The sequence below is a fragment of the Oncorhynchus keta genome, unplaced genomic scaffold (assembly GCF_023373465.1).
Source record: "Oncorhynchus keta strain PuntledgeMale-10-30-2019 unplaced genomic scaffold, Oket_V2 Un_scaffold_7639_pilon_pilon, whole genome shotgun sequence".
NCBI classification, from domain to species: Eukaryota; Metazoa; Chordata; class Actinopteri; order Salmoniformes; family Salmonidae; genus Oncorhynchus; species Oncorhynchus keta.
Window position 1 is genome coordinate 6377 of NW_026290996.1, and position 26739 is coordinate 33115.

At 40.8% G+C, this 26739-nt stretch overlaps 2 protein-coding genes across 5 annotated transcripts; both read left to right on the top strand.

The window, feature by feature from the left end:
* The first annotated feature begins 4206 nt into the window (after positions 1-4206).
* On the top strand, positions 4207-26739 carry LOC127929510 (zinc finger protein 852-like). Of its 3 annotated transcripts, none has more exons than XM_052517380.1 (3): positions 4207-4451; positions 16209-16766; positions 25568-26739. In XM_052517380.1, the coding sequence occupies exons 2-3, from the start codon at positions 16286-16288 to the stop codon at positions 26209-26211; spliced, it is 1125 nt and encodes a 374-aa protein (XP_052373340.1). In that variant the 5' UTR covers positions 4207-4451; positions 16209-16285; the 3' UTR covers positions 26212-26739. The 3 variants fall into 3 exon arrangements, with proteins under 3 accessions (XP_052373340.1, XP_052373338.1, XP_052373339.1); XM_052517378.1 differs by having other exon boundaries at positions 4208-4451; positions 25565-26739; XM_052517379.1 differs by lacking the exon at positions 4207-4451 and adding an exon at positions 15983-16069 and having other exon boundaries at positions 25565-26739.
* On the top strand, positions 4445-10739 carry LOC127929511 (zinc finger protein 239-like). 2 transcript variants are annotated; one of them, XM_052517381.1, is made up of 2 exons: positions 4445-4788; positions 9732-10739. In XM_052517381.1, exons 1-2 carry the CDS (start codon positions 4530-4532, stop codon positions 10502-10504), a joined length of 1032 nt encoding a protein of 343 aa, XP_052373341.1. In that variant the 5' UTR covers positions 4445-4529; the 3' UTR covers positions 10505-10739. The 2 variants fall into 2 exon arrangements, with proteins under 2 accessions (XP_052373341.1, XP_052373342.1); XM_052517382.1 differs by having other exon boundaries at positions 4446-4788; positions 9735-10739.

The window sequence follows — 26739 nt, forward strand, 5'->3', positions numbered from 1 at the left end:
CTAATAGTAATATATCATAGTAATATATCATGTTGTTGACCTTCACCAGACCATTCTAATAGTCATATCTGACCTACCAGATGCCCAGCCTTTCATTCTAATAGTAATATATCGTGTTGTTGACCTTCACCAGATGCCTTTCATTCTAATAGTAATATATCATGTTGTTGACCTTCACCAGATGCCCAGCCTTTCATTCTAATAGTAATATATCATGTTGTTGACCTTCACCAGATGCCCAGCCTTTCATTCTAATAGTAATATATCATGTTGTTGACCTTCACCAGATGCCTTTCATTCTAATAGTAATATATCATGTTGTTGACCTTCACCAGATGCCCAGCCTTTCATTCTAATAGTAATATATCATGTTGTTGACCTTCACCAGATGCCCAGCCTTTCATTCTAATAGTAATATATCATGTTGTTGACCTTCACCAGATGCCCAGCCTTTCATTCTAATAGTAATATATCATGTTGTTGACCTTCACCAGATGCCCAGCCTTTCATTCTAATAGTAATATATCATGTTGTTGACCTTCACCAGATGCCCAGCCTTTCATTCTAATAGTAATATATCATGTTGTTGACCTTCACCAGATGCCTTTCATTCTAATAGTAATATATCATGTTGTTGACCTTCACCAGATGCCTTTCATTCTAATAGTAATATATCATGTTGTTGACCTTCACCAGATGCCCAGCCTTTCATTCTAATAGTAATATATCATGTTGTTGACCTTCACCAGATGCCTTTCATTCTAATAGTAATATATCATGTTGTTGACCTTCACCAGATGCCCAGCCTTTCATTCTAATAGTAATATATCATGTTGTTGACCTTCACCAGATGCCCAGCCTTTCATTCTAATAGTAATATATCATGTTGTTGACCTTCACCAGATGCCCAGCCTTTCATTCTAATAGTAATATATCATGTTGTTGACCTTCACCAGATGCCTTTCATTCTAATAGTAATATATCATGTTGTTGACCTTCACCAGATGCCCAGCCTTTCATTCTAATAGTAATATATCATGTTGTTGACCTTCACCAGATGCCTTTCATTCTAATAGTAATATATCATGTTGTTGACCTTCACCAGATGCCCAGCCTTTCATTCTAATAGTAATATATCATGTTGTTGACCTTCACCAGATGCCCAGCCTTTCATTCTAATAGTAATATATCATGTTGTTGACCTTCACCAGATGCCCAGCCTTTCATTCTAATAGTAATATATCATGTTGTTGACCTTCACCAGATGCCCAGCCTTTCATTCTAATAGTAATATATCATGTTGTTGACCTTCACCAGATGCCCAGCCTTTCATTCTAATAGTAATATATCATGTTGTTGACCTTCACCAGATGCCCAGCCTTTCATTCTAATAGTAATATATCATGTTGTTGACCTTCACCAGATGCCTTTCATTCTAATAGTAATATATCATGTTGTTGACCTTCACCAGATGCCCAGCCTTTCATTCTAATAGTAATATATCATGTTGTTGACCTTCACCAGATGTCCAGCCTTTCATTCTAATAGTAATATATCATGTTGTTGACCTTCACCAGATGCCCAGCCTTTCATTCTAATAGTAATATATCATGTTGTTGACCTTCACCAGATGCCCAGCCTTTCATTCTAATAGTAATATATCATGTTGTTGACCTTCACCAGATGCCCAGCCTTTCATTCTAATAGTAATATATCATGTTGTTGACCTTCACCAGATGCCCAGCCTTTCATTCTAATAGTAATATATCATGTTGTTGACCTTCACCAGATGCCCAGCCTTTCATTCTAATAGTAATATATCATGTTGTTGACCTTCACCAGATGTCCAGCCTTTCATTCTAATAGTAATATATCATGTTGTTGACCTTCACCAGATGTCCCAGCCTTTCATTCTAATAGTAATATATCATGTTGTTGACCTTCACCAGATGCCCAGCCTTTCATTCTAATAGTAATATATCATGTTGTTGACCTTCACCAGATGCCCAGCCTTTCATTCTAATAGTAATATATCATGTTGTTGACCTTCACCAGATGCCCAGCCTTTCATTCTAATAGTAATATATCATGTTGTTGACCTTCACCAGATGCCCAGCCTTTCATTCTAATAGTAATATATCATGTTTGTTGACCTTCACCAGATGCCCAGCCTTTCATTCTAATAGTAATATATCATGTTGTTGACCTTCACCAGATGTCCAGCCTTTCATTCTAATAGTAATATATCATGTTGTTGACCTTCACCAGATGCCCCTTTCATTCTAATAGTAATATATAATGTTGTTGACCTTCACCAGATGTTCCAGCCTTTCATTCTAATAGTAATATATCATGTTGTTGACCTTCACCAGATGCCTTTCATTCTAATAGTAATATATCATGTTGTTGACCTTCACCAGATGCCCAGCCTTTCATTCTAATAGTAATATATCATGTTGTTGACCTTCACCAGATGCCCAGCCTTTCATTCTAATAGTAATATATCATGTTGTTGACCTTCACCAGATGCCTTTCATTCTAATAGTAATATATCATGTTGTTGATCTTCACCAGATGCCCAGCCTTTCATTCTAATAGTAATATATCATGTTGTTGACCTTCACCAGATGCCCAGCCTTTCATTCTAATAGTAATATATCATGTTGTTGACCTTCACCAGATGTCCAGCCTTTAACAGGAAAACACCAGTTGGGAAAAGGCTTCTATTTAAATGGAGTTCTATTTCAAGTTGTTGACACAAAGACGTATGAATGCACCAAGAGGAAAGACAGACAAACAAAAGCCAAAGAGAAATATGAGACTGAAATTAACAAGAAGATTGTAATTGCAAAGACAGATCACTGTAATTAATGCCATACATATTTACAACACTAATTTCACTTGAATTATGTTGAATTCGTAACTAACAATGGAATGTTCCTCAACAAAATGGAATAAGATGGGACTTTAAAATGGGTTTATCTTGTTACAGCGCCAACATCTGGCCAATCAGTGTAATTTGTAAATGCCAGATCTCTATGGCAAGAGGCATCATTCACCCAAGTTTCGTCAAAATCAGGCCAGTGCTGTCTGAGATATCGCACGTGACTAAGGTACGAAATAACTAACATACTAAAGTACTAACGGAATAAGACTGTTCCACAATTCATCAAAGGGAACAATTAAGAGCAGCTTGGCAGGGTTAAGAGCTTTGCTCTTTGTTTTCATTGCCAGTCTTTCGGAATGCGAGTTTTGGCATTATTTTTCCATGAAGGGCGGGGTTTTTAGTGGAGGCGTGAACAATGAGTCTCCATTGGTCGCTAGTTTGTGAGTGAGGTTCGTCTGGTGTTGCTACTCTGATTGGTTGGAGATGAGCCAATCGTTGATTACTTTGTTTTGTACAACACCCCTCATTTAGACGTCACCACAATCGACTTCAATGACGGCAGTCTCAGACTGAAGTCTGTAGCGAACGACAGAACAGTGAAATAATTCAGTATGAGCCGACAGGCCACTCTGTCGCTAATCTTTCCTAAGAGAAAGTGACAGATTTTTTGGTTTGGTGCAGCGATAGAGAGCTGCTTGAAATAGGGCTTAAATGCTCATGCGGATGTGCTGTAAAATAAAATCTAATTGTATTGGCCACATACACATATTTAGCAGATATCATTGCGGGTGTAGCGATATGCTGGTGTTCCTAGCTCCAACAGTGCAGTAGTATCTAACGATTCACAACAATACACACACATATAAAAGTAAAATAATGGAATTGAGAAATATATAAATATTAGGATGAGCAATGTGGCATTGACTAAAATACAGTAGAATACAGTATATGCATATGAAGTGAGTACAACAGTATGTAAACATTATTAAAGTGACTAATGTTCCATTTTTTAAGTGACCAGTGATTCCATGTCTAGGTACATACGCCGGTAGCCTCTAAGGTGCAGGGTTGAGTAACCGAGCGGTAACCAGTTCAGTGATAGTTAAAAAGCAGTCTGATGACCTTGAGATAGAAGCTGTTTTTCAGTCTCTAGGTCCAAGCTTTCTAGATGTCTCGTCATTGGTAATCAGGCCTACTACTGTTGTCTTAGTATTTAAATTCTCTCTTTACAAAATCTGCACTAATCCATCAACACTCGCGTCTCTGTATGTTTACATAAAATATTACACTTCAATGAAACAAATGTTTGCCGCTCCAAAATAAAATAAATACAACTGCGTTACCCACTCCAGTCAGCAGATGGCGATATGCAGATTTCAGGCGATACTTCTAGTGTGACGTCTAATGTAGTGGACGGAACACTTCATAACCAGTCAAACATTTGGTCGGCAACCTGCGTAGCCAACATTGCCGAAAACATCAGTCACTGTGTTTTAAACATACTTCTGCCGTGTCTATTTGTTGGCCCATTTAATGTAACGTTAATATTTACGTTGTTTGTCAGGTCAGCTGGCTTGCTAAATTAGCTTTGCACGAGGCTAATCGCTAATGCTAAGTAGCTAGCGAGCTAACATCCCCGAACATGAGTTCACTTAGCTACTCCACTCCTGCTGAAGAAGAGGGGGTCTGCTGGACGGAGAAAGAAGAAGAGTCTGTCACAGTTAAACAAGAAGTAGAGGATGAGGCTGTTACAGTTAAACAAGAAGTAGATGATGAGGCTGTTACAGTGAAAGAAGAAGAGAAAGAAGTTACTGTGACAGAGAAAGAAGCTTTCAGAGTGAAGATGGTGGAGAAGATTACTGGCACGTTGGAAGAGGAGACGGGAGGTCTGAGTAACGCCAGTAAGTAGTGTCTTAAACGGGGACACAAACTCTTCAGTCCTTGAAGATTTTTCGGTCACGTTCTTGAAGACGAGGTATTGAAATTGTAAAGTTACTAATATTTATATATAAACGTGTAAGTGCTTTTGGGTAAACCATAGGGTGAATAATCCTATGGGGAAACCTACCCTGTGGACGATCCTAAATTGGTTTTAGGTTTCTCGGTCACATTGTGAACGAGCTTTTGAAATTAAGTCATTTGTTAAATATATATAGATTTTAATAGAGTGTTCAACATGCCTTTCCATGAAAGGAATAATGGACCGTTGGAATTAGGTTTCTAAATCAAGTGGTGAAAGAGGTGTCTGTGGACATATTTTATTACCGTAACACATGTTCAAGTTGCTGTAAACTCCAGTATTTGTTTTTACAAAGTTTTATTCCCCATGATGCATCATCTAGTGGAGTATTCATTAGTATTCATGAGGTGAACACAAGATATTTAAAATTGTTCACTTATATGCTCGAATGAGGGTCTTATTCTCAAACATCCCCTTTATGACACTTGACCATGTCAATACCGAAATGACAAAATAGCTAAAACTTTTGAAAACCTTCAGTGGTAAACACTTACAGAACCATTACCTTACCAACATGGAGGCATGAATGGGCTTTAGTGATGTGGTCAACACTTAAGAGAACAATTACCTTACCAACATGGAGGCATGAATGGGCTTTAGTGATGTGGTCAACACTTAGGGACCCATTACCTTACCAACATGGAGACATGAATGGGCTTTAGTGATGTGGTCAACACTTAAGAGAACAATTACCTTACCAACATGGAGGAATGAATGGGCTTTAGTGATGTGGTCAACACTTACAGAACAATTACCTTACAAACACGGAGACATGAATGGGCTTTAGTGATGTGGTAAACACTTAGGGACCCATTACCTTACCAACATGGAGACATGAATGGGCTTTAGTGATGTGGTCAACACTTAGAGAACCATTACCTTACAAACACGGAGACATGAATGGGCTTTAGTGATGTGGTAAACACTTAGGGACCCATTACCTTACCAACATGGAGACATGAATGGGCATTAGTGATGTGGTAAACACTTAGGGACCCATTACCTTACCAACATGGAGGCATGAATGGGCTTTAGTGATGCGGTAAACACTTAGGGACCCATTACCGTACCAACATGGAGACATGAATGGGCTTTAGTGATGTGGTAAACACTTAGGGACCCATTACCTTACCAACATGGAGACATGAATGGGCTTTAGTGATGCGGTAAACACTTAGGGACCCATTACCTTACCAACATGGAGGCATGAATGGGCTTTAGTGATGTGGTAAACACTTCTGGAGAACATTGGTCTACGTTTTGATCGTCCTTCAATCCTTTGTTACCCTTGTGCTCTGACACTTTGTGTGGGTTGGGTGCAGGAACGTAGCGAACAGGTCGATTGTAGCGGTAGTCGTTTTGATGGCAACGTACTTTACAGTTATGTCGACTGCAGTGGTTATTGGAACCACTGAATTCAAATTTCAAAGCTGTGGCAAGTTTAGCGTAGTCATTTAGCACGTGTTGCTGTCATAGGCAAATTAACCTTGTCACGTGTCTATTCGACGTTCTCTTCAACAGGTAAACCCTGTCAGAACCCGTAGCGTTCGGGGAGCAACCCAACGCGTCCTTTGTCAGCTAGGAACGTCTCAGTATCGTTTGGCTGACCTGGAACGGGGTCAAAGGTGGGGAAATTCTTGATGAGTTTGTCAAGGTATTCCGCGTCAAGCGGCTTCATCCTGTGGGGAAAGTGGAGCCAAGAGGAGCCATATTACTCAGTGCCGAATGGCCAAGAGGAGAAGACTGAGGTACACATAATGGAGGCAAAGTCTGAAAACCTATCGTATTTACTCCTGTGAGTACCGGGCTCCGGTTGCTTGGGTGGATAGTCACGCTGTAGAGCGTGACCATTCTGGACTTCCTCCAGATGGTACCTACGGGTGGTATTCTGCTGCGTTGCAGAGTCCACTTGAGCACTTAGAGTACTGATTTTGGACACATGAGTGTCACATTTGCTACTTTCATTGTCAAACGTATATGTCATGGTTTGCAGATAGAGGTCTTGGAGCGAGAGATTCAGTGATGAGATTTCCTGCCTACTTAGAAATCAATATTTCCATCTTCATCATCATCATCTCTCATCATTCATTTGGTCAGCGACTTCAATGAGTTCTGCTGATTTGTCATCCAACTTTGTCCTTGTGGTCATTAACTGATGGTCTTTGGCCTGCAGCGTTTTGAGTAGAACCGTGTTACTCTGAGTAACGTTCAACAAAACTGCCTGCATGTTATCAAATTGCGCGCTCCTGTTTGTAGATAACTCAAACAGATTTATCTAGTTTGAAGTGGACTACATCGTATTTAGTTTTGGCTAAATCGAGTTGTTCCTGGAGACAACGATTTTGTTGAAGAGTTTGTGCTCGTTCATCGTCATAAGTATTTTCAATTACTTTTAATTGTTCCGATTTCAAACGCAGTTCCTCGGCTAGCAGAATGTTTTAATTTCCTGCTTTTCTTAATAGTTGCTCAGTCCTCTCCACCTGTGCCCTCATGTTAGCCTTGTCTCTCCACCTGTGCCCTCATGTTAGCCATGTCTCTCCACCTGTACCCTCATGTTAGCCATGTCTCTCCGCCTGTGCCCTCATGTTAGCCATGTCTCTCCGCCTGTGCCCTCATGTTAGCCATGTCTCTCCGCCTGTGCCCTCATGTTAGCCATGTCTCTCCACCTGTACCCTCATGTTAGCCATGTCTCTCCGCCTGTGCCCTCATGTTAGCCATGTCTCTCCGCCTGTGCCCTCATGTTAGCCATGTCTCTCCGCCTGTGCCCTCATGTTAGCCATGTCTCTCCGCCTGTACCCTCATGTTAGCCATGTCTCTCCGCCTGTGCCCTCATGTTAGCCATGTCTCTCCGCCTGTGCCCTCATGTTAGCCATGTCTCTCCGCCTGTGCCCTCATGTTAGCCATGTCTCTCCGCCTGTGCCCTCATGTTAGCCATGTCTCTCCGCCTGTGCCCTCATGTTAGCCATGTCTCTCCGCCTGTGCCCTCATGTTAGCCATGTCTCTCCGCCTGTGCCCTCATGTTAGCCATGTCTCTCCGCCTGTGCCCTCATGTTAGCCATGTCTCTCCGCCTGTGCCCTCATGTTAGCCATGTCTCTCCGCCTGTGCCCTCATGTTAGCCATGTCTCTCCGCCTGTGCCCTCATGTTAGCCATGTCTCTCCGCCTGTGCCCTCATGTTAGCCATGTCTCTCCGCCTGTGCCCTCATGTTAGCCATGTCTCTCCGCCTGTGCCCTCATGTTAGCCATGTCTCTCCGCCTGTGCCCTCATGTTAGCCATGTCTCTCCGCCTGTGCCCTCATGTTAGCCATGTCTCTCCGCCTGTGCCCTCATGTTAGCCATGTCTCTCCGCCTGTGCCCTCATGTTAGCCATGTCTCTCCGCCTGTGCCCTCATGTTAGCCATGTCTCTCCGCCTGTGCCCTCATGTTAGCCATGTCTCTCCGCCTGTGCCCTCATGTTAGCCATGTCTCTCCGCCTGTGCCCTCATGTTAGCCATGTCTCTCCGCCTGTGCCCTCATGTTAGCCATGTCTCTCCGCCTGTGCCCTCATGTTAGCCATGTCTCTCCGCCTGTGCCCTCATGTTAGCCATGTCTCTCCGCCTGTGCCCTCATGTTAGCCATGTCTCTCCGCCTGTGCCCTCATGTTAGCCATGTCTCTCCGCCTGTGCCCTCATGTTAGCCATGTCTCTCCGCCTGTGCCCTCATGTTAGCCATGTCTCTCCGCCTGTGCCCTCATGTTAGCCATGTCTCTCCGCCTGTGCCCTCATGTTAGCCATGTCTCTCCGCCTGTGCCCTCATGTTAGCCATGTCTCTCCGCCTGTGCCCTCATGTTAGCCATGTCTCTCCGCCTGTGCCCTCATGTTAGCCATGTCTCTCCGCCTGTGCCCTCATGTTAGCCATGTCTCTCCGCCTGTGCCCTCATGTTAGCCATGTCTCTCCGCCTGTGCCCTCATGTTAGCCATGTCTCTCCGCCTGTGCCCTCATGTTAGCCATGTCTCTCCGCCTGTGCCCTCATGTTAGCCATGTCTCTCCGCCTGTGCCCTCATGTTAGCCATGTCTCTCCGCCTGTGCCCTCATGTTAGCCATGTCTCTCCGCCTGTGCCCTCATGTTAGCCATGTCTCTCCGCCTGTGCCCTCATGTTAGCCATGTCTCTCCGCCTGTGCCCTCATGTTAGCCATGTCTCTCCGCCTGTGCCCTCATGTTAGCCATGTCTCTCCGCCTGTGCCCTCATGTTAGCCATGTCTTGCACGTGCTTCAGCTGTGCACTGTGGTATTGGACCGATGCCAACCTTTGATGGCGATACAGAAGTGCTAAAGTGGAGAGAACCGTCACAAAGCCTGTGTTTGATGGTTGATTTTGGAGAGCGTTCGCAATTTCGGCTGTTTTTTCACTAATGGCATCATTATGGTTGGTATCGCTGCTGAGGTCAGAGATCAATCCTTTTATGGGTGGAGGTTCACTAATTAGTGGAGGGGTGGTGACCACCTTTGATAGCTTGCACATTATTAGAAAAAGTTAGAGGAAAAATTGTCTTTTTCAAAGTTTGGGTTTGGAATTCATTGGAAGCTGCAAAAACAAGTTTACTATACTATATAGTACACGTGTAATAGTAGGTATTACTATACTATATAGTACACGTGTAATAGTAGGTATTACTTCAACAGATCACGATATGCCTGGGATGTTCTTAGTGCGGGTCAAAAGAAAATACCAACTGAACCCCGGTGCACCATTAAACCACTTAGGAAGATTGTTTTATCACGTGGAGGTTTCATATCAGGGCTCTGTTTTAAGTATTGAACTAAATTGTTTGTTTTGTCTTTTAGCAGGAGAGCGACCAGACTCTCACTCTGGCAGCGGGGAGAGTCATTCAGGGGAACCAGACCCAGAGACGTCCAAACCGGCGAGACGACACCAGTGTTCCCAGTGTGGGAAGAGTTTTAACCGATCACAACACCTGAAATTACACACGAGAACACACACAGGAGAAAAGCCTTACCACTGTTCCCAGTGTGGGAAGAGTTTTCTCCTATCACAACAACTGAAATTACATGAGAGAACACACACAGGAGAAAAGCCTTACCAGTGTTCCCAGTGTGGGAAGCGTTTTATCCGATCACAACACCTGAAATCACACAAGCGAACACACACAGGAGAAAAGCCTTACCAGTGTTCCCAGTGTGGAAAGAGTTTTACTCGGTTAGATTACCTGAAAAGTCATAAGCAAATACACTCTGGAGAGAAGTCTTACTCCTGTTCCCATTGTGGAAAAAGCATTAGGTGGTTGGGGACTCTGAAATCGCATGAGCGAATACACACACAAAAAAAACTCCAATGTTCCTTGTGTGGAAAGCGGTTTACCCAGTTAGAAGCCCTGATTGTGCATGACAGGACACACACAGGAGGGGATAAGACCTACCACTGCTCTCAGTGTGGAAAGAGATTTAATTGGTTAAGGCAGCTGAATAAGCATGAAAGAATACATACACAGGAGGCGAAGACATACCACTGCTCTCAGTGTGGAAAGACATTTTCCCAGTTAGAGGACCTGAAATCACATGAGAAAATAGAGAGGCTGTGTTCTGACTTGAGTTTTTGACCTGATCATTTGTGTTTTTGTTTAATCTTTATGAAATCAGTTTGTATATATGAAAGCAGAATAAGGGTCCTGTTGTTGTTTCATTTAGAGACCTGATCGTGTCTCATATCAGGTGTCTGTTGGGTTTTTGATGATGAGCTTCGTTTGATTTGATTTGAAGTATAAACCATCTGTTGTTCATCATATGCTTTTCATATTGCATAATGTACATAAATATATAAGTCATTTGCCTTTCACAAGCCTCTGTATTTATTATTGATCCCCACTACTCTTCCTGGAGTCCTGCAAAATGAAGGTAGTTCTACATTTTTTAAAAAACTTTACAAAACCTTCATGACAGATTTCACAACACATTAAGTGTGTTCCCTCAGACCTCTACTCCACTACCACATATCTACAACATATTAAGTGTGTTCCCTCAGACCTCTACTCCACTACCACATATCTACAACACATTAAGTGTGTTCCCTCAGGCCTCTACTCTACTACCACATATCTACAACACATTAAGTGTGTTCCCTCAGACCTCTACTCTACTACCACATATCTACAACACATTAAGTGTGTTCCCTCAGGCCTCTACTCTACTACCACATATCTACAACACATTAAGTGTGTTCCCTCAGGCCTCTACTCTACTACCACATATCTACAACACATTAAGTGTGTTCCCTCAGGCCTCTACTCTACTACCACATATCTACAACACATTAAGTGTGTTCCCTCAGGCCTCTACTCTACTACCACATATCTACAACACATTAAGTGTGTTCCCTCAGGCCCCTACTCTACTACCACATATCTACAACACATTAAGTGTGTTCCCTCAGGCCTCTACTCCACTACCACATATCTACAACACATTAAGGTTGCGTCCTCAGACCTCTACTCTACTACCACATATCTACAACACATTAAGTGTGTTCCCTCAGGCCCCTACTCTACTACCACATATCTACAACACATTAAGTGTGTTCCCTCAGGCCCCTACTCTACTACCACATATCTACAACACATTAAGTGTGTTCCCTCAGGCCTCTACTCTACTACCACATATCTACAACACATTAAGTGTGTTCCCTCAGGCCCCTACTCTACTACCACATATCTACAACATATTAAGTGTGTTCCCTCAGGCCCCTACTCTACTACCACATATCTACAACACATTAAGTGTGTTCCCTCAGGCCTCTACTCTACTACCACATATCTACAACACATTAAGTGTGTTCCCTCAGGCCTCTACTCTACTACCACATATCTACAACACATTAAGTGTTCCCTCAGGCCTCTACTCTACTACCACATATCTACAACACATTAAGTGTGTTCCCTCAGGCCTCTACTCTACTACCACATATCTACAACACATTAAGTGTCTTCCCTCAGGCCTCTACTCTACTACCACATATCTACAACACATTAAGTGTGTTCCCTCAGACCCCTACTCTACTACCACATATCTACAACATATTAAGGTTGTGTCCTCAGGCCTCTACTCTACTACCACATATCTACAACACTAAATCCATGTGTACGTGTGTGTATAGACCCCCAACTTTCCAACCTGAAGATCACTGACATCGTGATTTGACCTTGTTTTTTTCCCCCAGAGTTCCCAGTTGTCTTGAGAGTTCCGTTATTCCACCATGTCAGAGAAAACACTGTTGATGATTTCAAAAAGGATCTGATGAATGAAACATATTTTTCTGGATTGAAAATGAAAATGGAAAACCAAACTACAGGCTGATCCAACTTTGAGGTAATGTCCTTAAAACAAGTCAAAATGAGGCTCAGTAGTGTGTGTGTGGCCTCCACGTGCCTGTATGACCTCCCTACAACTCCTGGGCATGCTCCTGATGAGGTGGCGGTTGGTCTCCTGAGGGATCTCCTCCCAGACCTGGACTAAAGCATCCGCCAACTCCTGGACAGTCTGTGGTGCAACGTGGCGTTGGTGGATGGAGCGAGACATGATGTCCCAGATGTGCTCAATTGGATTCTGATCTGGGGAACGGGCGGGCCAGTCCATAGCATCAATGCCTTCCTCTTGCAGGAACTGCTGACACACTCCAGCCACATGAGGTCAAGCATTGTCTTGCATTAGGGGGAACCCAGGGCCAACCGCACCAGCATATGGTCTCAGAAGGGGTCTGAGGATCTCATCTCGGTACCTAATGGCAGTCAGGGTACCTCTGGCGAGCACATGGAGGGCGGTGCGGCCCCCCAAAGAAATGTCAACCCACACCATGACTGACCCACCGCCAAACCGGTCATGCTGGAGGATGTTGCAGGCAGCAGAACGTTCTCCACGGCGTCTCCAGACTGTCACGTCTGTCACATGTGCTCAGTGTGAACCTGCTTTCATCTGTGAGGAGCACAGGGCGCTAGTGGCGAATTTGCCAATCTTGGTGTTCTCTGGCAAATGCCAAATGTCCTGTACGGTGTTGGGCTGTCTGTTTTTCATCAGACACATGCACATTTGTGGCCTGCCGGAGGTCATTTTGCAGGGCTCTGGCAGTGGCATTCCTGCTGCTGGGTTGTTGCCCTCCTAAGGCCTCCTCCACATCTCCTGATGTGCTGGCCTGTCTCCTGGTAGCGCCTCCATGCTCTGGACACTACGCTGACAGACACAGCAAACCTTCTTGCCACAGCACGCATTGATGTGCCATCCTGGATGAGCTGCACTACCTGAGCCACTTGTGTGGGTTGTAGACTCCGTCTCATGCGACCACTAGAGTGAAAGCACCGCCAGCATTCAAAAGTGACCAAAACATCAGCCAGGAAGCATAGGAACTGAGAAGTGGTCTGTGGTCCCCACCTGCAGAACCACTCCTTTATTGGGTGTTTCTTGCAATTTGCCTATCATTGACACATGACTGTAAGTCGCTTTGGATAAAAGCGTCTGCTAAATGGCATATATTTTTTTTAATTATATTATTTCCACCTGTTGTCTATTCCATTTGCACGACAGCATGTGACATTTATTGTCAATTTGTGTTGCTTGTTTGATTTCACAGAAGTGTGATTGACTTGGAGTTACATTGTGTTGTTTAAGTGTTCCCTTTATTTTTTTGAGCAGTGTAGTATCTGTCTACTTGAATTAACACGCATCTATCAGATCTAGCCAATCACTGTTCAGATCTATCAGATCTAGCCAATCACTGTTCAGATCTATCAGATCTAGCCAATCACTGTTCAGATCTATCAGATCTAGCCAATCATTGTTCAGATCTATCAGATCTCGCTAATCACTGTTCAGATCTATCAGATCTAGCCAATCAATCATCTGCTAATTGTTCAGATCTATCAGATCTGCCAATCATTTTGGATGATTTTATGGCGATTTGAACCGAAAAAAGAAAAATAACAGTAAACATGTTGACCCCCACAAATGATGCAGCGCCCCCTTTGGGCCAATCAGTGTAATTTAGCAAATGCCGGATCTATGGAAAGACGCATCATTCACCCAAGTTTTGTCAAGGTTAGGCCAGTGGTGTCTGAGATATTTTTGGGGTTAGCTAGACTCATATCCCTAAGCACGTGTACCAAATTTCAGCACTCTGAGTCAAACAGATCAAGAGGTATAAACATGTGCCCATTATAGCACCACCGTGTGGTTGATATGAATGTTCTTTAATATATTGAGTCTTGACAGTGTCTGCAAATGTTGTTGGAATACGAATCTAGACTGATTTATATGGACCTTTATGGTCCACATGGATGTTTAGACACCTTTGGCCATTGATGCCACATATCACGTTTGGTGCAGATTGATCATTTGGTGCCAGAAGAGTAGTGTTTTAGGTCTTTTTCACATAATTCTAAAGTTATCCACAGTCACAAAGTCAGAAGGCCCGCCTACTCGACCAAATCAGATGAGGGAGTGTATTTCCGATTTGCGGGAAAACATTTGTTTAAATGACATTCGGAAAGTATACAGACCCCCCCGACTTTTTCCACATTCTGTTACGTTACAGCCTTATTCTAAAAAGGATTACATAAAATCCTCAATATACAAACAATACCCCATAATGACATCACAATACCCCATAATGACATCACAATACCCCATAATGACATCACAATACCCCATAATGACAAAGCTAAAACAGCTTTTTTTTAAATGTATCCAAATGTATTAAAAATAAAAAAAGACATACCTTATTTACATAAGTATTCAGACCCTTTGCTATAAGATTTGAAATTAATCTCATGGGGGATCCTGTTTTAATTAATTGGACATGATTTGGAAAGCCACACACCTGTCTATATAAGGTCGTACAGTTGACGGTGCGTGTCAGAGCAAAAACCAAGCAATGAGGTCGTAGGAATTGTCTGTAGTGCTCCGAGACGGGATCATGTTGAGGCACAGATCTGGGGAAGGGAACCAAAAAATGTCTGCAGCGTTGGACACAGTTGGATCCATCATTCTTAAATTGAAGACATTTGGAACCACCAAGACTCCTAGACCTGGCCGCCCGGTCGAACTGAGCAATCAGGGGAGAAGGACCTTGGTCAGGGAGGTGACCAAGAGGTGACCAATAACTCCTGGCAGTGCTCCAGAGTTCCTCTGTGGAGATGGGAGAACCTTCCAGAAGGACAACCATCTCTGCAGCACTCCACCAATCCGGCTTTTATAATAGAGTGAACAGACAGAAGCCACTCCATAGTAAAAGGTACATGACAGCCCACTTGGAGTTTGCCAAAATGCACCTAAAGGACTCAGACCATGAAAAACAAGATTCTCTGTTCTGATGAAACCAATATTTAACTCTTTGGCCTGAATGCCAAGTGTCTCATCTGAAGGAAACCTGGCACCATCCTTACAGTGAAGCATGGTGGTGGCAGCATCATGTTGTGCATCATGTTGTGGGGATGTTTTTCAGTGGTAGGGACTGGGATGAGGAATGCGGAAAAGATCTTTGGAGAAAAGTACAGAGATTTTTTTATGAAAACCTGCTCCAGAGCACACAGGACCTCAGACTGGGGCGAAGGTTCACCTTCCATCAGGCCGGGGAGGTGGGGGGCACCGCCACGACCCTCACCTCCTCCCCGTAGGCCGGGGAGGTGGGGGGCAATTCCAGTCCTCGGGTGCCTTATTGGTGTCACAGTTTTACCACATCCCCAGCTAACACACCTGACTCCAATAATCACCTAATCATGATCTTCAGTTCAGAATGCAGTTTGATTCATCAGCTGTGTTTGTTAGGGATGGAGAAAAAGTGTGACATCAATCAGGCCCCTGAGGATTGGGGTTCCCACCCCATGCTGTAGATGTCTTGTCATTGTTGGTAATCAGACCTACTACTGTAAATACTGTAGTACAGTATTTAAATTATCTTATTACTAATACTAATACTAATCCATCAACACACGCGTCTCTTTGTACGTTTACATAAAATATTACACTTAGATTATTAAACAAACGTTTGGCCCCCAAAATAAAAGAAATACAACTGCGTTACCCACTCCAGTCAGCAGATGGCGATATGCAGATTTCAGGCGATACCGCTTGTGTGACGTCTAATGTAGTGGACGGGACACTTCATCAACAGTGAAACAACAGTAGGTCGGCCACCTCCGTAGCCGAAAACATCAAATGTTTTTAGGCTGTTTTGATGTACATTAGTCACTGTGTTTTAAACATATTTCTGTTTTGTTTACTTGTTGGTCCATTTAATGTACTATTTACGTTGTTTGTCAGGTAGCTGGCTTGCTAAATTAGCTTTGCACGAGGCTAATCGCTAATGCTAAGTAGCTAGCGAGCTAACATCCCCGAACATGAGTTCACTAAGCTACTCCACTCCTGCTGAAGAAGAGGGGGTCTGCTGGACGGAGAAAGAAGAAGAGTCTGTCACAGTTAAACAAGAAGTAGAGGATGAGGCTGTTACAGTTAAACAAGAAGTAGAGGATGAGGCTGTTACAGTGAAAGAAGAAGAGAAAGAAGTTACTGTGACAGAAGAGAAAGAAGCTTTCGAAGTAAAAGAGGAGGAGGAAGGAGTTTTCAGAGTGAAAGAGGAGGGGGAGATTACTGTCACGTTGAAAGAGGAGGAGGAGGGAGAGGAAGAGGGGCATATTACTTTCATGTTGAAAGAAGATGAGGAAGAGGGGCAGATTACTTATACGTTGGAAGAGGAGGAAGAAGAGGAAGAGGGGCAGATTACTTTCACGTTGAAAGAGGAGGAAGAGGAGGGGCAGATTACTTTCACGTTGAAAGAGGAGGAAGGAGAGGAAGAGGAGACGGGAGATCTAAGTAAAACCAGTAAGTAGTGTCTTAAAAACGGGGCACAAACTCTACAGTCCACGAAGATTGCTAGATCACATGTTTGAAAACGAGGTATTGAAATGTAAAAGTTTCAAATATTTATTTAAAAATGTGTAAGTGCATTATTGGAAAACCATAGGGTGAACGATCCTATGGGAAAACCTACCCTGTGAACAATAATGTGCAACACTGGACCATTGAAATTAGGTTTCTAAATCAAGTGGTGAAAGAGGTGATTCTCATAAAGTGTCTGTGGACATATTTCTCATTACCGTAACACTTGTTCAAGTTGCTGTAAAAACTCCACTATTTGTTTTTACAAAGTTTTATTCCCCCATGATGCATCATCTAGTGGAGTATTCATGAGATGAGCACAAGATATTTAAAATGTTTCACTTATATGCATTCAGAATAGAGATCTTATTCTCACACCCTCCCCTTTTATGACACTTGACCATGTCAATACAAAAATGACAAAAAAGCTCAAACTTTGAGACATGGAGACATGAATGGGCTTTAGTGTCAACATAGGGACCCATTCATGGAGACAAACTTAGAGACCCATTACCTTACCAACATGGAGGCATGAATGGGCTTTAGTGATGTGGTCAACACTTAGGGACCCATTACCTTACCAACATGGAGACATGAATGGGCTTTAGTGTGGATAGGGACCCATTACCTTACCAACATGGAGACATGAATGGGCTTTAGTGATGTAGTTTAGGGACCCATTACCTTACCAACATGGAGACATGAATGGGCTTTAGTGATGTGGTAAGGTACCAACATGGAGACATGAATGGGCTAAGGTGATGTGGTCAACCTAGGGACCCATTACCTTACCAACATGGAGACATGAATGGGCTAAGGTGATGTGGTCAACACTTAGGGACCCATTACCTTACCAACATGGAGACATGAATGGGCTTTAGTGATGTGGTCAATAGTTTGCTGACTCATAAGGTCTGTCTCCTGTTACTTCCAGATGAAGCTGAGGGCCTCTCATTACCAAAACACACATTTATCATTACCGCAACATTTTAAGGCTCGTTTCGGTAATGAGAACCTTCATTTCGGTAATGATAATAAGTTAATTCTAATGTATCGTCAGTGGGTGTGCTGTGCTGGTAACTTTCATTATTTACTAGGACCACCTATTGTATAGGTGAAAGCAGTAGGGGTTAAGTAGGGCTTGTCAATAAACATGGGTCTATAAACCCCATTTAATTAACATAAAGCCACAATCTGGAGTTTGTGTTATAGCAAAGAGCAACCCCACCACTTAAAGAAGAATATCCCCTATTTTGACATGAGCACCTGTTATAACACCTGTAGTGTTGTTAGATATCCTACCTGTTATTTTGACATAGCACCTGTTATAACACCTGTAGTGTTGTTAGATATCCTACCTGTTATAACACCTACCTATAGTGTTGTTAGATATCCTACCTGTTATAACACCTGTAGTGTTGTTAGATATCCCACCTGTTATATCCACCTGTAGTGTTGTTAGATATCCCACCTGTTATAACACCTGTAGTGTTGTTAGATATCCTACCTGTTATAACACCTGTAGTGTTGTTAGATATCCAACCTGTTATAACACCTGTAGTGTTGTTAGATATCCTACCTGTTATAACACCTGTAGTGTTGTTAGATATCCAACCTGTTATAACACCTGTAGTGTTGTTAGATATCCCACCTGTTATAATACCTGTAGTGTTGTTAGATATCCTACCTGTTATAACACCTGTAGTGTTGTTAGATATCCTACCTGTTATAACACCTACCTATAGTGTTGTTAGATATCCTACCTGTTATAAACTACCTGTAGTGTTGTTAGATATCCTACCTGTTATAACACCTACCTATAGTGTTGTTAGATATCCTACCTGTTATAACACCTGTAGTGTTGTTAGATATCCTACCTGTTAGTGTTGTTATATCCTACCTGTAGTGTTGTTAGATATCCTACCTGTTATAACACCTACCTGTAGTGTTGTTAGATATCCTACCTGTTATAACACTACCTGTAGTGTTGTTAGATATCCTACCTGTTATAACACCTACCTATAGTGTTGTTAGATATCCTACCTGTTATAACACCTACCTAGTGTTGTTAGATATCCTACCTGTTATACACCTACCTGTAGTGTTGTTAGATATCCTACCTGTTATAACACCTACCTTAGTGTTGTTAGATATCCTACCTGTTATAACACCTACCTATAGTGTTGTTAGATATCCTACCTGTTATACACCTACCTGTAGTGTTGTTAGATATCCTACCTGTTATAACACCTACCTATAGTGTTGTTAGATATCCTACCTGTTATAACACCTGTAGTGTTGTTAGATATCCTACCTGTTATAACACCTACCTGTAGTGTTGTTAGATATCCTACCTGTTATAACACCTACCTAGTGTTGATATCCTAGTTATATACCTGTTATAACACCTGTAGTATTGTTAGATATCCAACCTGTTATAACACCTACCTGTAGTGTTGTTAGATATCCACCTGTTATAACACCTACCTGTAGTGTTGTTAGATATCCTACCTGTTATAACACCTGTAGTGTTGTTAGATATCCTACCTGTTATAACACCTGTAGTGTTGTTAGATATCCCACCTGTTACCTGTAGTGTTGTTAGATATCCAACCTGTTATAACACCTACCTGTAGTGTTGTTAGACCTGTTATAACACCTACCTGTTATAACAACCTGTAGTGTTGTTAGATATCCTACCTGTTATAACACCTACCTGTAGTGTTGTTAGATATCCAACCTGTTATAACACCTACCTGTAGTGTTGTTAGATATCCTACCTGTTATAACACCTACCTGTAGTGTTGTTAGATATCCTACCTGTTATAACACCTACCTGTAGTGTTGTTATATATCCTAGATATCCTACCTGTTATAGAGCGTGGCGCACGCCAGGGTAGTGGGTTCAATTCCCAGGACCACCCATACGTAGAATGTATGCACACATGACTGTAGTCCTTTGGATAAAAGCGTCTGCTAAATGGCATATATTATTATATTATTATAGATATCCTACCTGTTATACCTATAGTGTTGTTAGATATCCTACCTGTTATAACACCTGTAGTGTTGTTAGATATCCTACCTGTTATAACACCTACCTGTAGTGTTGTTAGATATCCTACCTGTTATAACACCTGTAGTGTTGTTAGATATCCTACCTGTTATAACACCTATATAGTGTTGTTAGATATCCACCTGTTATAACTACCTGTAGTGTTGTTAGATATCCTACCTGTTATAACACCTACCTGTAGTGTTGTTAGAAATCCTACCTGTTATACACCATCCTACCTGTTATATAACACCTAGTATTGTTAGATATCCTACCTGTTATAACACCTATAGTGTTGTTAGATATCCTACCTGTTATAACACCTATAGTGTTGTTAGATATCCTACCTGTTATAACACCTACCTATAGTGTTGTTAGATATCCTACCTGTTATAACACCTACCTGTAGTGTTGTTAGATATCCTACCTGTTATAACACCTACCTGTAGTGTTGTTAGATATCCTACCTGTTATAACACCTATAGTGTTGTTAGATATCCTACCTGTTATAACACCTGTAGTGTTGTTAGATATCCTACCTGTTATAACACCTACCTGTAGTGTTGTTAGATATCCTACCTGTTATAACACCTGTAGTGTTGTTAGATGTCCTACCTGTTATAACACCTACCTGTAGTATTGTTAGATATCCAACCTGTTATAACACCTACCTATAGTGTTGTTAGATATCCCACCTGTTATAACACCTGTAGTGTTGTTAGATATCCTACCTGTTATAACACCTGTAGTGTTGTTAGATATCCTACCTGTTATAACACCTGTAGTGTTGTTAGATATCCCACCTGTTATAACACCTGTAGTGTTGTTAGATATCCTACCTGTTATAACACCTACCTGTAGTGTTGTTAGATATCCTACCTGTTATGACACCTGTAGTGTTGTTAGAAATCCTACCTGTTATAACACCTACCTGTAGTATTGTTAGATATCCTACCTGTTATAACACCTATAGTGTTGTTAGATATCCTACCTGTTATAACACCTATAGTGTTGTTAGATATCCTACCTGTTATAACACCTACCTATAGTGTTGTTAGATATCCTACCTGTTATAACACCTACCTGTAGTGTTGTTAGATATCCTACCTGTTATAACACCTATAGTGTTGTTAGATATCCTACCTGTTATAACACCTATAGTGTTGTTAGATATCCTACCTGTTATAACACCTGTAGTGTTGTTAGATATCCTACCTGTTATAACACCTACCTGTAGTGTTGTTAGATATCCTACCTGTTATAACACCTGTAGTGTTGTTAGATATCCTACCTGTTATAACACCTACCTGTAGTATTGTTAGATATCCAACCTGTTATAACACCTACCTATAGTGTTGTTAGATATCCCACCTGTTATAACACCTGTAGTGTTGTTAGATATCCTACCTGTTATAACACCTGTAGTGTTGTTAGATATCCTACCTGTTATAACACCTGTAGTGTTGTTAGATATCCCACCTGTTATAACACCTGTAGTGTTGTTAGATATCCAACCTGTTATAACACCTACCTGTAGTGTTGTTAGATATCCTACCTGTTATAACACCTACCTGTAGTGTTGTTAGATGTCCTACCTGTTATAACACCTACCTGTAGTGTTGTTAGATATCCTACCTGTTATAACACCTACCTGTAGTGTTGTTAGATATCCAACCTGTTATAACACCTACCTGTAGTGTTGTTAGATATCCTACCTGTTATAACACCTACCTGTAGTGTTGTTAGATATCCTACCTGTTATAACACCTACCTGTAGTGTTGTTAGATATCCTACCTGTTATAACACCTACCAAAAGTGTTGTTAGATATCCTACCTGTTATAACACCTATAGTGTTGTTAGATATCCTACCTGTTATAACACCTGTAGTGTTGTTAGATATCCTACCTGTTATAACACCTACCTGTAGTGTTGTTAGATATCCTACCTGTTATAACACCTGTAGTGTTGTTAGATAACCTACCTGTTATAACACCTATAGTGTTGTTAGATATCCTACCTGTTATAACACCTGTAGTGTTGTTAGATATCCTACCTGTTATAACACCTACCTGTAGTGTTGTTAAATATCCTACCTGTTATAACACCTGTAGTGTTGTTAGAAATCCTACCTGTTATAACACCTACCTGTAGTATTGTTAGATATCCTACCTGTTATAACACCTATAGTGTTGTTAGATATCCTACCTGTTATAACACCTATAGTGGTGTTAGATATCCTACCTGTTATAACACCTACCTGTAGTGTTGTTAGATATCCTACCTGTTATAACACCTACCTGTAGTGTTGTTAGATATCCTACCTGTTATAACACCTATAGTGTTGTTAGATATCCTACCTGTTATAACACCTGTAGTGTTGTTAGATATCCTACCTGTTATAACACCTACCTGTAGTGTTGTTAGATATCCTACCTGTTATAACACCTGTAGTGTTGTTAGATATCCTACCTGTTATAACACCTACCTGTAGTGTTGTTAGATATCCTACCTGTTATAACACCTGTAGTGTTGTTAGATATCCTACCTGTTATAACACCTACCTGTAGTATTGTTAGATAGCCTACCTGTTATAACACCTATAGTGTTGTTAGATATCCTACCTGTTATAACACCTATAGTGTTGTTAGATATCCTACCTGTTATAACACCTACCTATAGTGTTGTTAGATATCCTACCTGTTATAACACCTACCTGTAGTGTTGTTAGATATCCTACCTGTTATAACACCTGTAGTGTTGTTAGATGTCCTACCTGTTATAACACCTACCTATAGTGTTGTTAGATATCCTACCTGTTATAACACCTGTAGTGTTGTTAGATATCCTACCTGTTATAACACCTACCTATAGTGTTGTTAGATATCCTACCTGTTATAACACCTACCTATAGTGTTGTTAGATATCCTACCTGTTATAACACCTGTAGTGTTGTTAGATACCTATACTATATAATACTATACTATATAATACTATAATACTATACTATATACTATAATATATAATACTATAGTACTTTACTATAGTATGATAATATATGTATAATACTTCTGCTGTCTCTTTCAGCCTGGACCTATAGTACTATAATATAATACTATAATACTATAATATATAATACTTTACTATAATCGTATAATATATGTATAATACTTCCATGCTGCAGTCTCTTAATATATAATATACTACTATACTATAATACTATAAGTATAATACTTCCATGCTGCTGTCTCTTTCAGCCTGGATCTATAGTACCCTAATATATAATACTATAATACTATAATATATAATACTTTACTATAATAGTATAATATATGTATAATACTTCCATGCTGCCGTCTCTTAATATATAATATACTATAGTACTATAATATCTGTATAATACTTCCATGCTGCTGTCTCTTTCAGCCTGGACTTATAGTACTATAACATATAATACTATACTGTAATACTTTACCATAGTACTATAATATATGTATAATACTTCCATGCTGCTGTCTTTCAGCCTGGACCTATAGTACTATAATATATAATACTATACTATAATACTTTACTATAGTACTATAATATATGTATAATACTTCTGCTGTCTCTTTCAGCCTGGACCTATAGTACTATAATATAATACTATACTATATAATACTGTACTATAGCACTATAATTTATGTATAATACTTCCATGCTGCTGTCTCTTTCAGCCTGGACCTATAGTACTATAATATAATACTATACTATATAATACTGTACTATAGCACTATAATATAATACTATAATATAATACTTCCATGCTGCTGTCTCTTTCAGCCTGGACCTATAGTACTATAATATATAATACTATAATACTATAATATATAATACTATAATATATAATACTATAATACTATAATACTTCACTATAGTACTATAATATATGTATAATACTTCCATGCTGCTGTCTCTTTCAGCCTGGACCTATAGTACTATAATATATACTATAATACTATACTATAATACTATAATATGTCGTGTCTTTGGCTATGCCGGATTAAGTGATATGACATGTTATTCTATAAAATAATTTCTCTGTACTTAATATTACCTGATTGAGCTAATCATGTAAATGTAATTAACTAGAAAGTCGGGGCACCACGAAATAATATTTATAGAGCTGTTATCTCCCGAATAATCTCTAAACTTCTGGACGCTACCCATCCCTTAAACGGGATAATTGTCATTAGCGACCGCTGAATAGCATAGCGCCCCCAGTCAAATAATATTACAAAAATATTCATATTCATGAAATCACAAGTGCAATATTGCAAAACACAGCTTAGCCTTTTGTCGTCTCAGATTTCGAAATTATGCTTTACAGCGAAAGCAATCCAAGCGTTTGTGTAGGTGTATCGATCGCATGACAAAACATTAAGTACACTTAGCATCGGGTAGCTTGGTCACGAAAATTTAGAAAAGCAATCAAATTAATAATTTACCTTTGATGATCTTTGGATGTTTTCACTCACGAGGTTCCTTTTGTTCCAAAATACCTCCGTTTGTTTGCCGCATTATGCTCAGAAATCCACAGGAAAGAGCGGTCACCACAACGCAGACAAATTACAAAATAATACCCGTAATCCACAGGAAAGAGCGGTCACCACAACGCAGACAAATTACAAAATAATACCCGTAATGTCCACAGAAACATGTCAAACGTTTTTTTATAATAAATCCTCCGGTTGTTTTTAAAATATATAATCGATAATATATCAACCGCAATTGTCTTTCACAGTAGGAGAGGCCTACCACTTTGCGGCTGAGCCATTGTTGCTCCTAGACGATTCCACTTCACAATAACAGCACTTACAGTTGACCCGGGTAGCTCTAGCAGGGCAGACATTTGACAAACTGACTTGTTGGAAAGGTGGCATCCTATGACAGTTGAAAGTCACTGAGCTCTTCAGTAAGGCCATTCTACTGCCATTGTTTGTCTATGGAGATTGCATGGCAGTTTGCTCGATTTTATACACCTGCCAGCAACGGGTGTGTCTGACATAGCTGAGTCCACTAATATGAGTGGGTGTCCACATACATATAGTGTATATTTATTATTATGATGGACACAAGTGTTTTTTTAAATATTGTTAATATTCTGAAAACCTGACCTCAAATGTTCTGAGGGATCTAGTCTGGATTAAACCTCATAGGAAGTAGGATTACATAAATCTACTCTGGATTAAACCTAATAAGAATAAGGAACTAAAGTAAAGAAAGAAGTTAACTTTATGTTTGGGGCAAATCCAACACATCACTGAGTACCACTCTTCATATGTTTAAGCATGGTGGTGGCTCCATCATGTTATGGGTATGCTTGTCACCTGCAAGGAATAGGGATAAAAAGAAACTGACTAGCGCTAAGTACAGGCAAAATCCTGGAGGAAAATTGGGAGACAAATTCACCTTTCAGCACGACAATAACCCAATACACAAGGCCATATATACAGTGCATTCATAAAGTATTCAGACCCCTTGACTTTTTCAAAATGTTGTTTTATGTTACTGCCTTATTCTAAAATGGATTCAATCGTTTTTTTAAACTTGATCTTAACCGCTAGGCTACCTACTGCTCATTAAACCACATAGGAAGGTTTCATTCAGGCCTCTGTTTAGTATTTAACTAAATACTTTGTCTTTAGCAGGAGAGCGACCAGACTCTCACTCTGACAGCGGGGAGAGTCATTCAGGGGAACCAGACCCAGAGACGTCCAAACCATCGAGACGACACCACTGCTCCCAGTGTGGAAAAAGTTTTAACCGATCACAACACCTGAAATTACATGAGAGAACACACACAGGAGAAAAGCCTTACCACTGTTCCCAGTGTGGAAAGAGTTTTAGTCAGTTAGGGAGCCTGAAAGGTCATAAGAGAACACACACAGGAGAAAAGCCTTACCACTGTTCCCAGTGTGGAAAGAGTTTTAGTCAGTTAGGGAGCCTGAAAAGTCATAAGCGAATACACTCTGGAGAGAAGCCGTACCACTGCTCCAAATGTGGAAAGACATTTACATGGTTAGTGGGCTTGAAAATGCACGAGAGGACGCACACAGGAGAGCGGCCTTACCACTGTTCCCACTGTGGAAAGAGTTTTAGGTTGTTAGGGATTCTGAAACTGCATGAGAAAGCACACACACGAGAGAAGTCTTACCCCTGTTCCCATTGTGAAAAGAGTTTTAGGTGGTTAGGGTCCCTGAAAACACATGAGCGAGTACACACACAAAAAGGAAAAGCTCTACCAATGTTCACTGTGTGGAATGAGTTTTACCCAGTTAGAAGCCTTGAATAGGCATGACAGGACACACACACGAGAGGATAAGCCCTACCACTGCTCCCAGTGTGGAAAGAGATTTAACTGGTTAAGGCAGCTGAATAAGCATGAAAGAATACATACACAGGAAAGAAGACATACCACTGCTCTCATTGTGGAAAGATATTTTCCCAGTTAGAGGACCTGAAATCACATGAGAGAATAGAGAGCCTGTGTTCTGACTTGAGTTTTTGACTAATCATTTGTGTTTTTGTCTAATCCTCATGAAATTAAAATCATTTAGCTTTTTTTGTTGCTTTTTTCATTTAGAGACATGATCATGTCTAATATCAGATTACATATTTTAAAATGTCTATTGAGTTTTGATGAGCTTTGCTTGATTGATTTGATACAAGTATAAACCTTTCTGTTGTTCATCATATGCTTTTCATATTGCAAAAATGTACATAAATAAATAAGTAAGTAAGTAAGTAGCTGTCACGTAGAGTAGAGCCAGAAGGCCAAACTGGAAAACCTAAACCTCAATCACAATAAAAAAGATGGCGG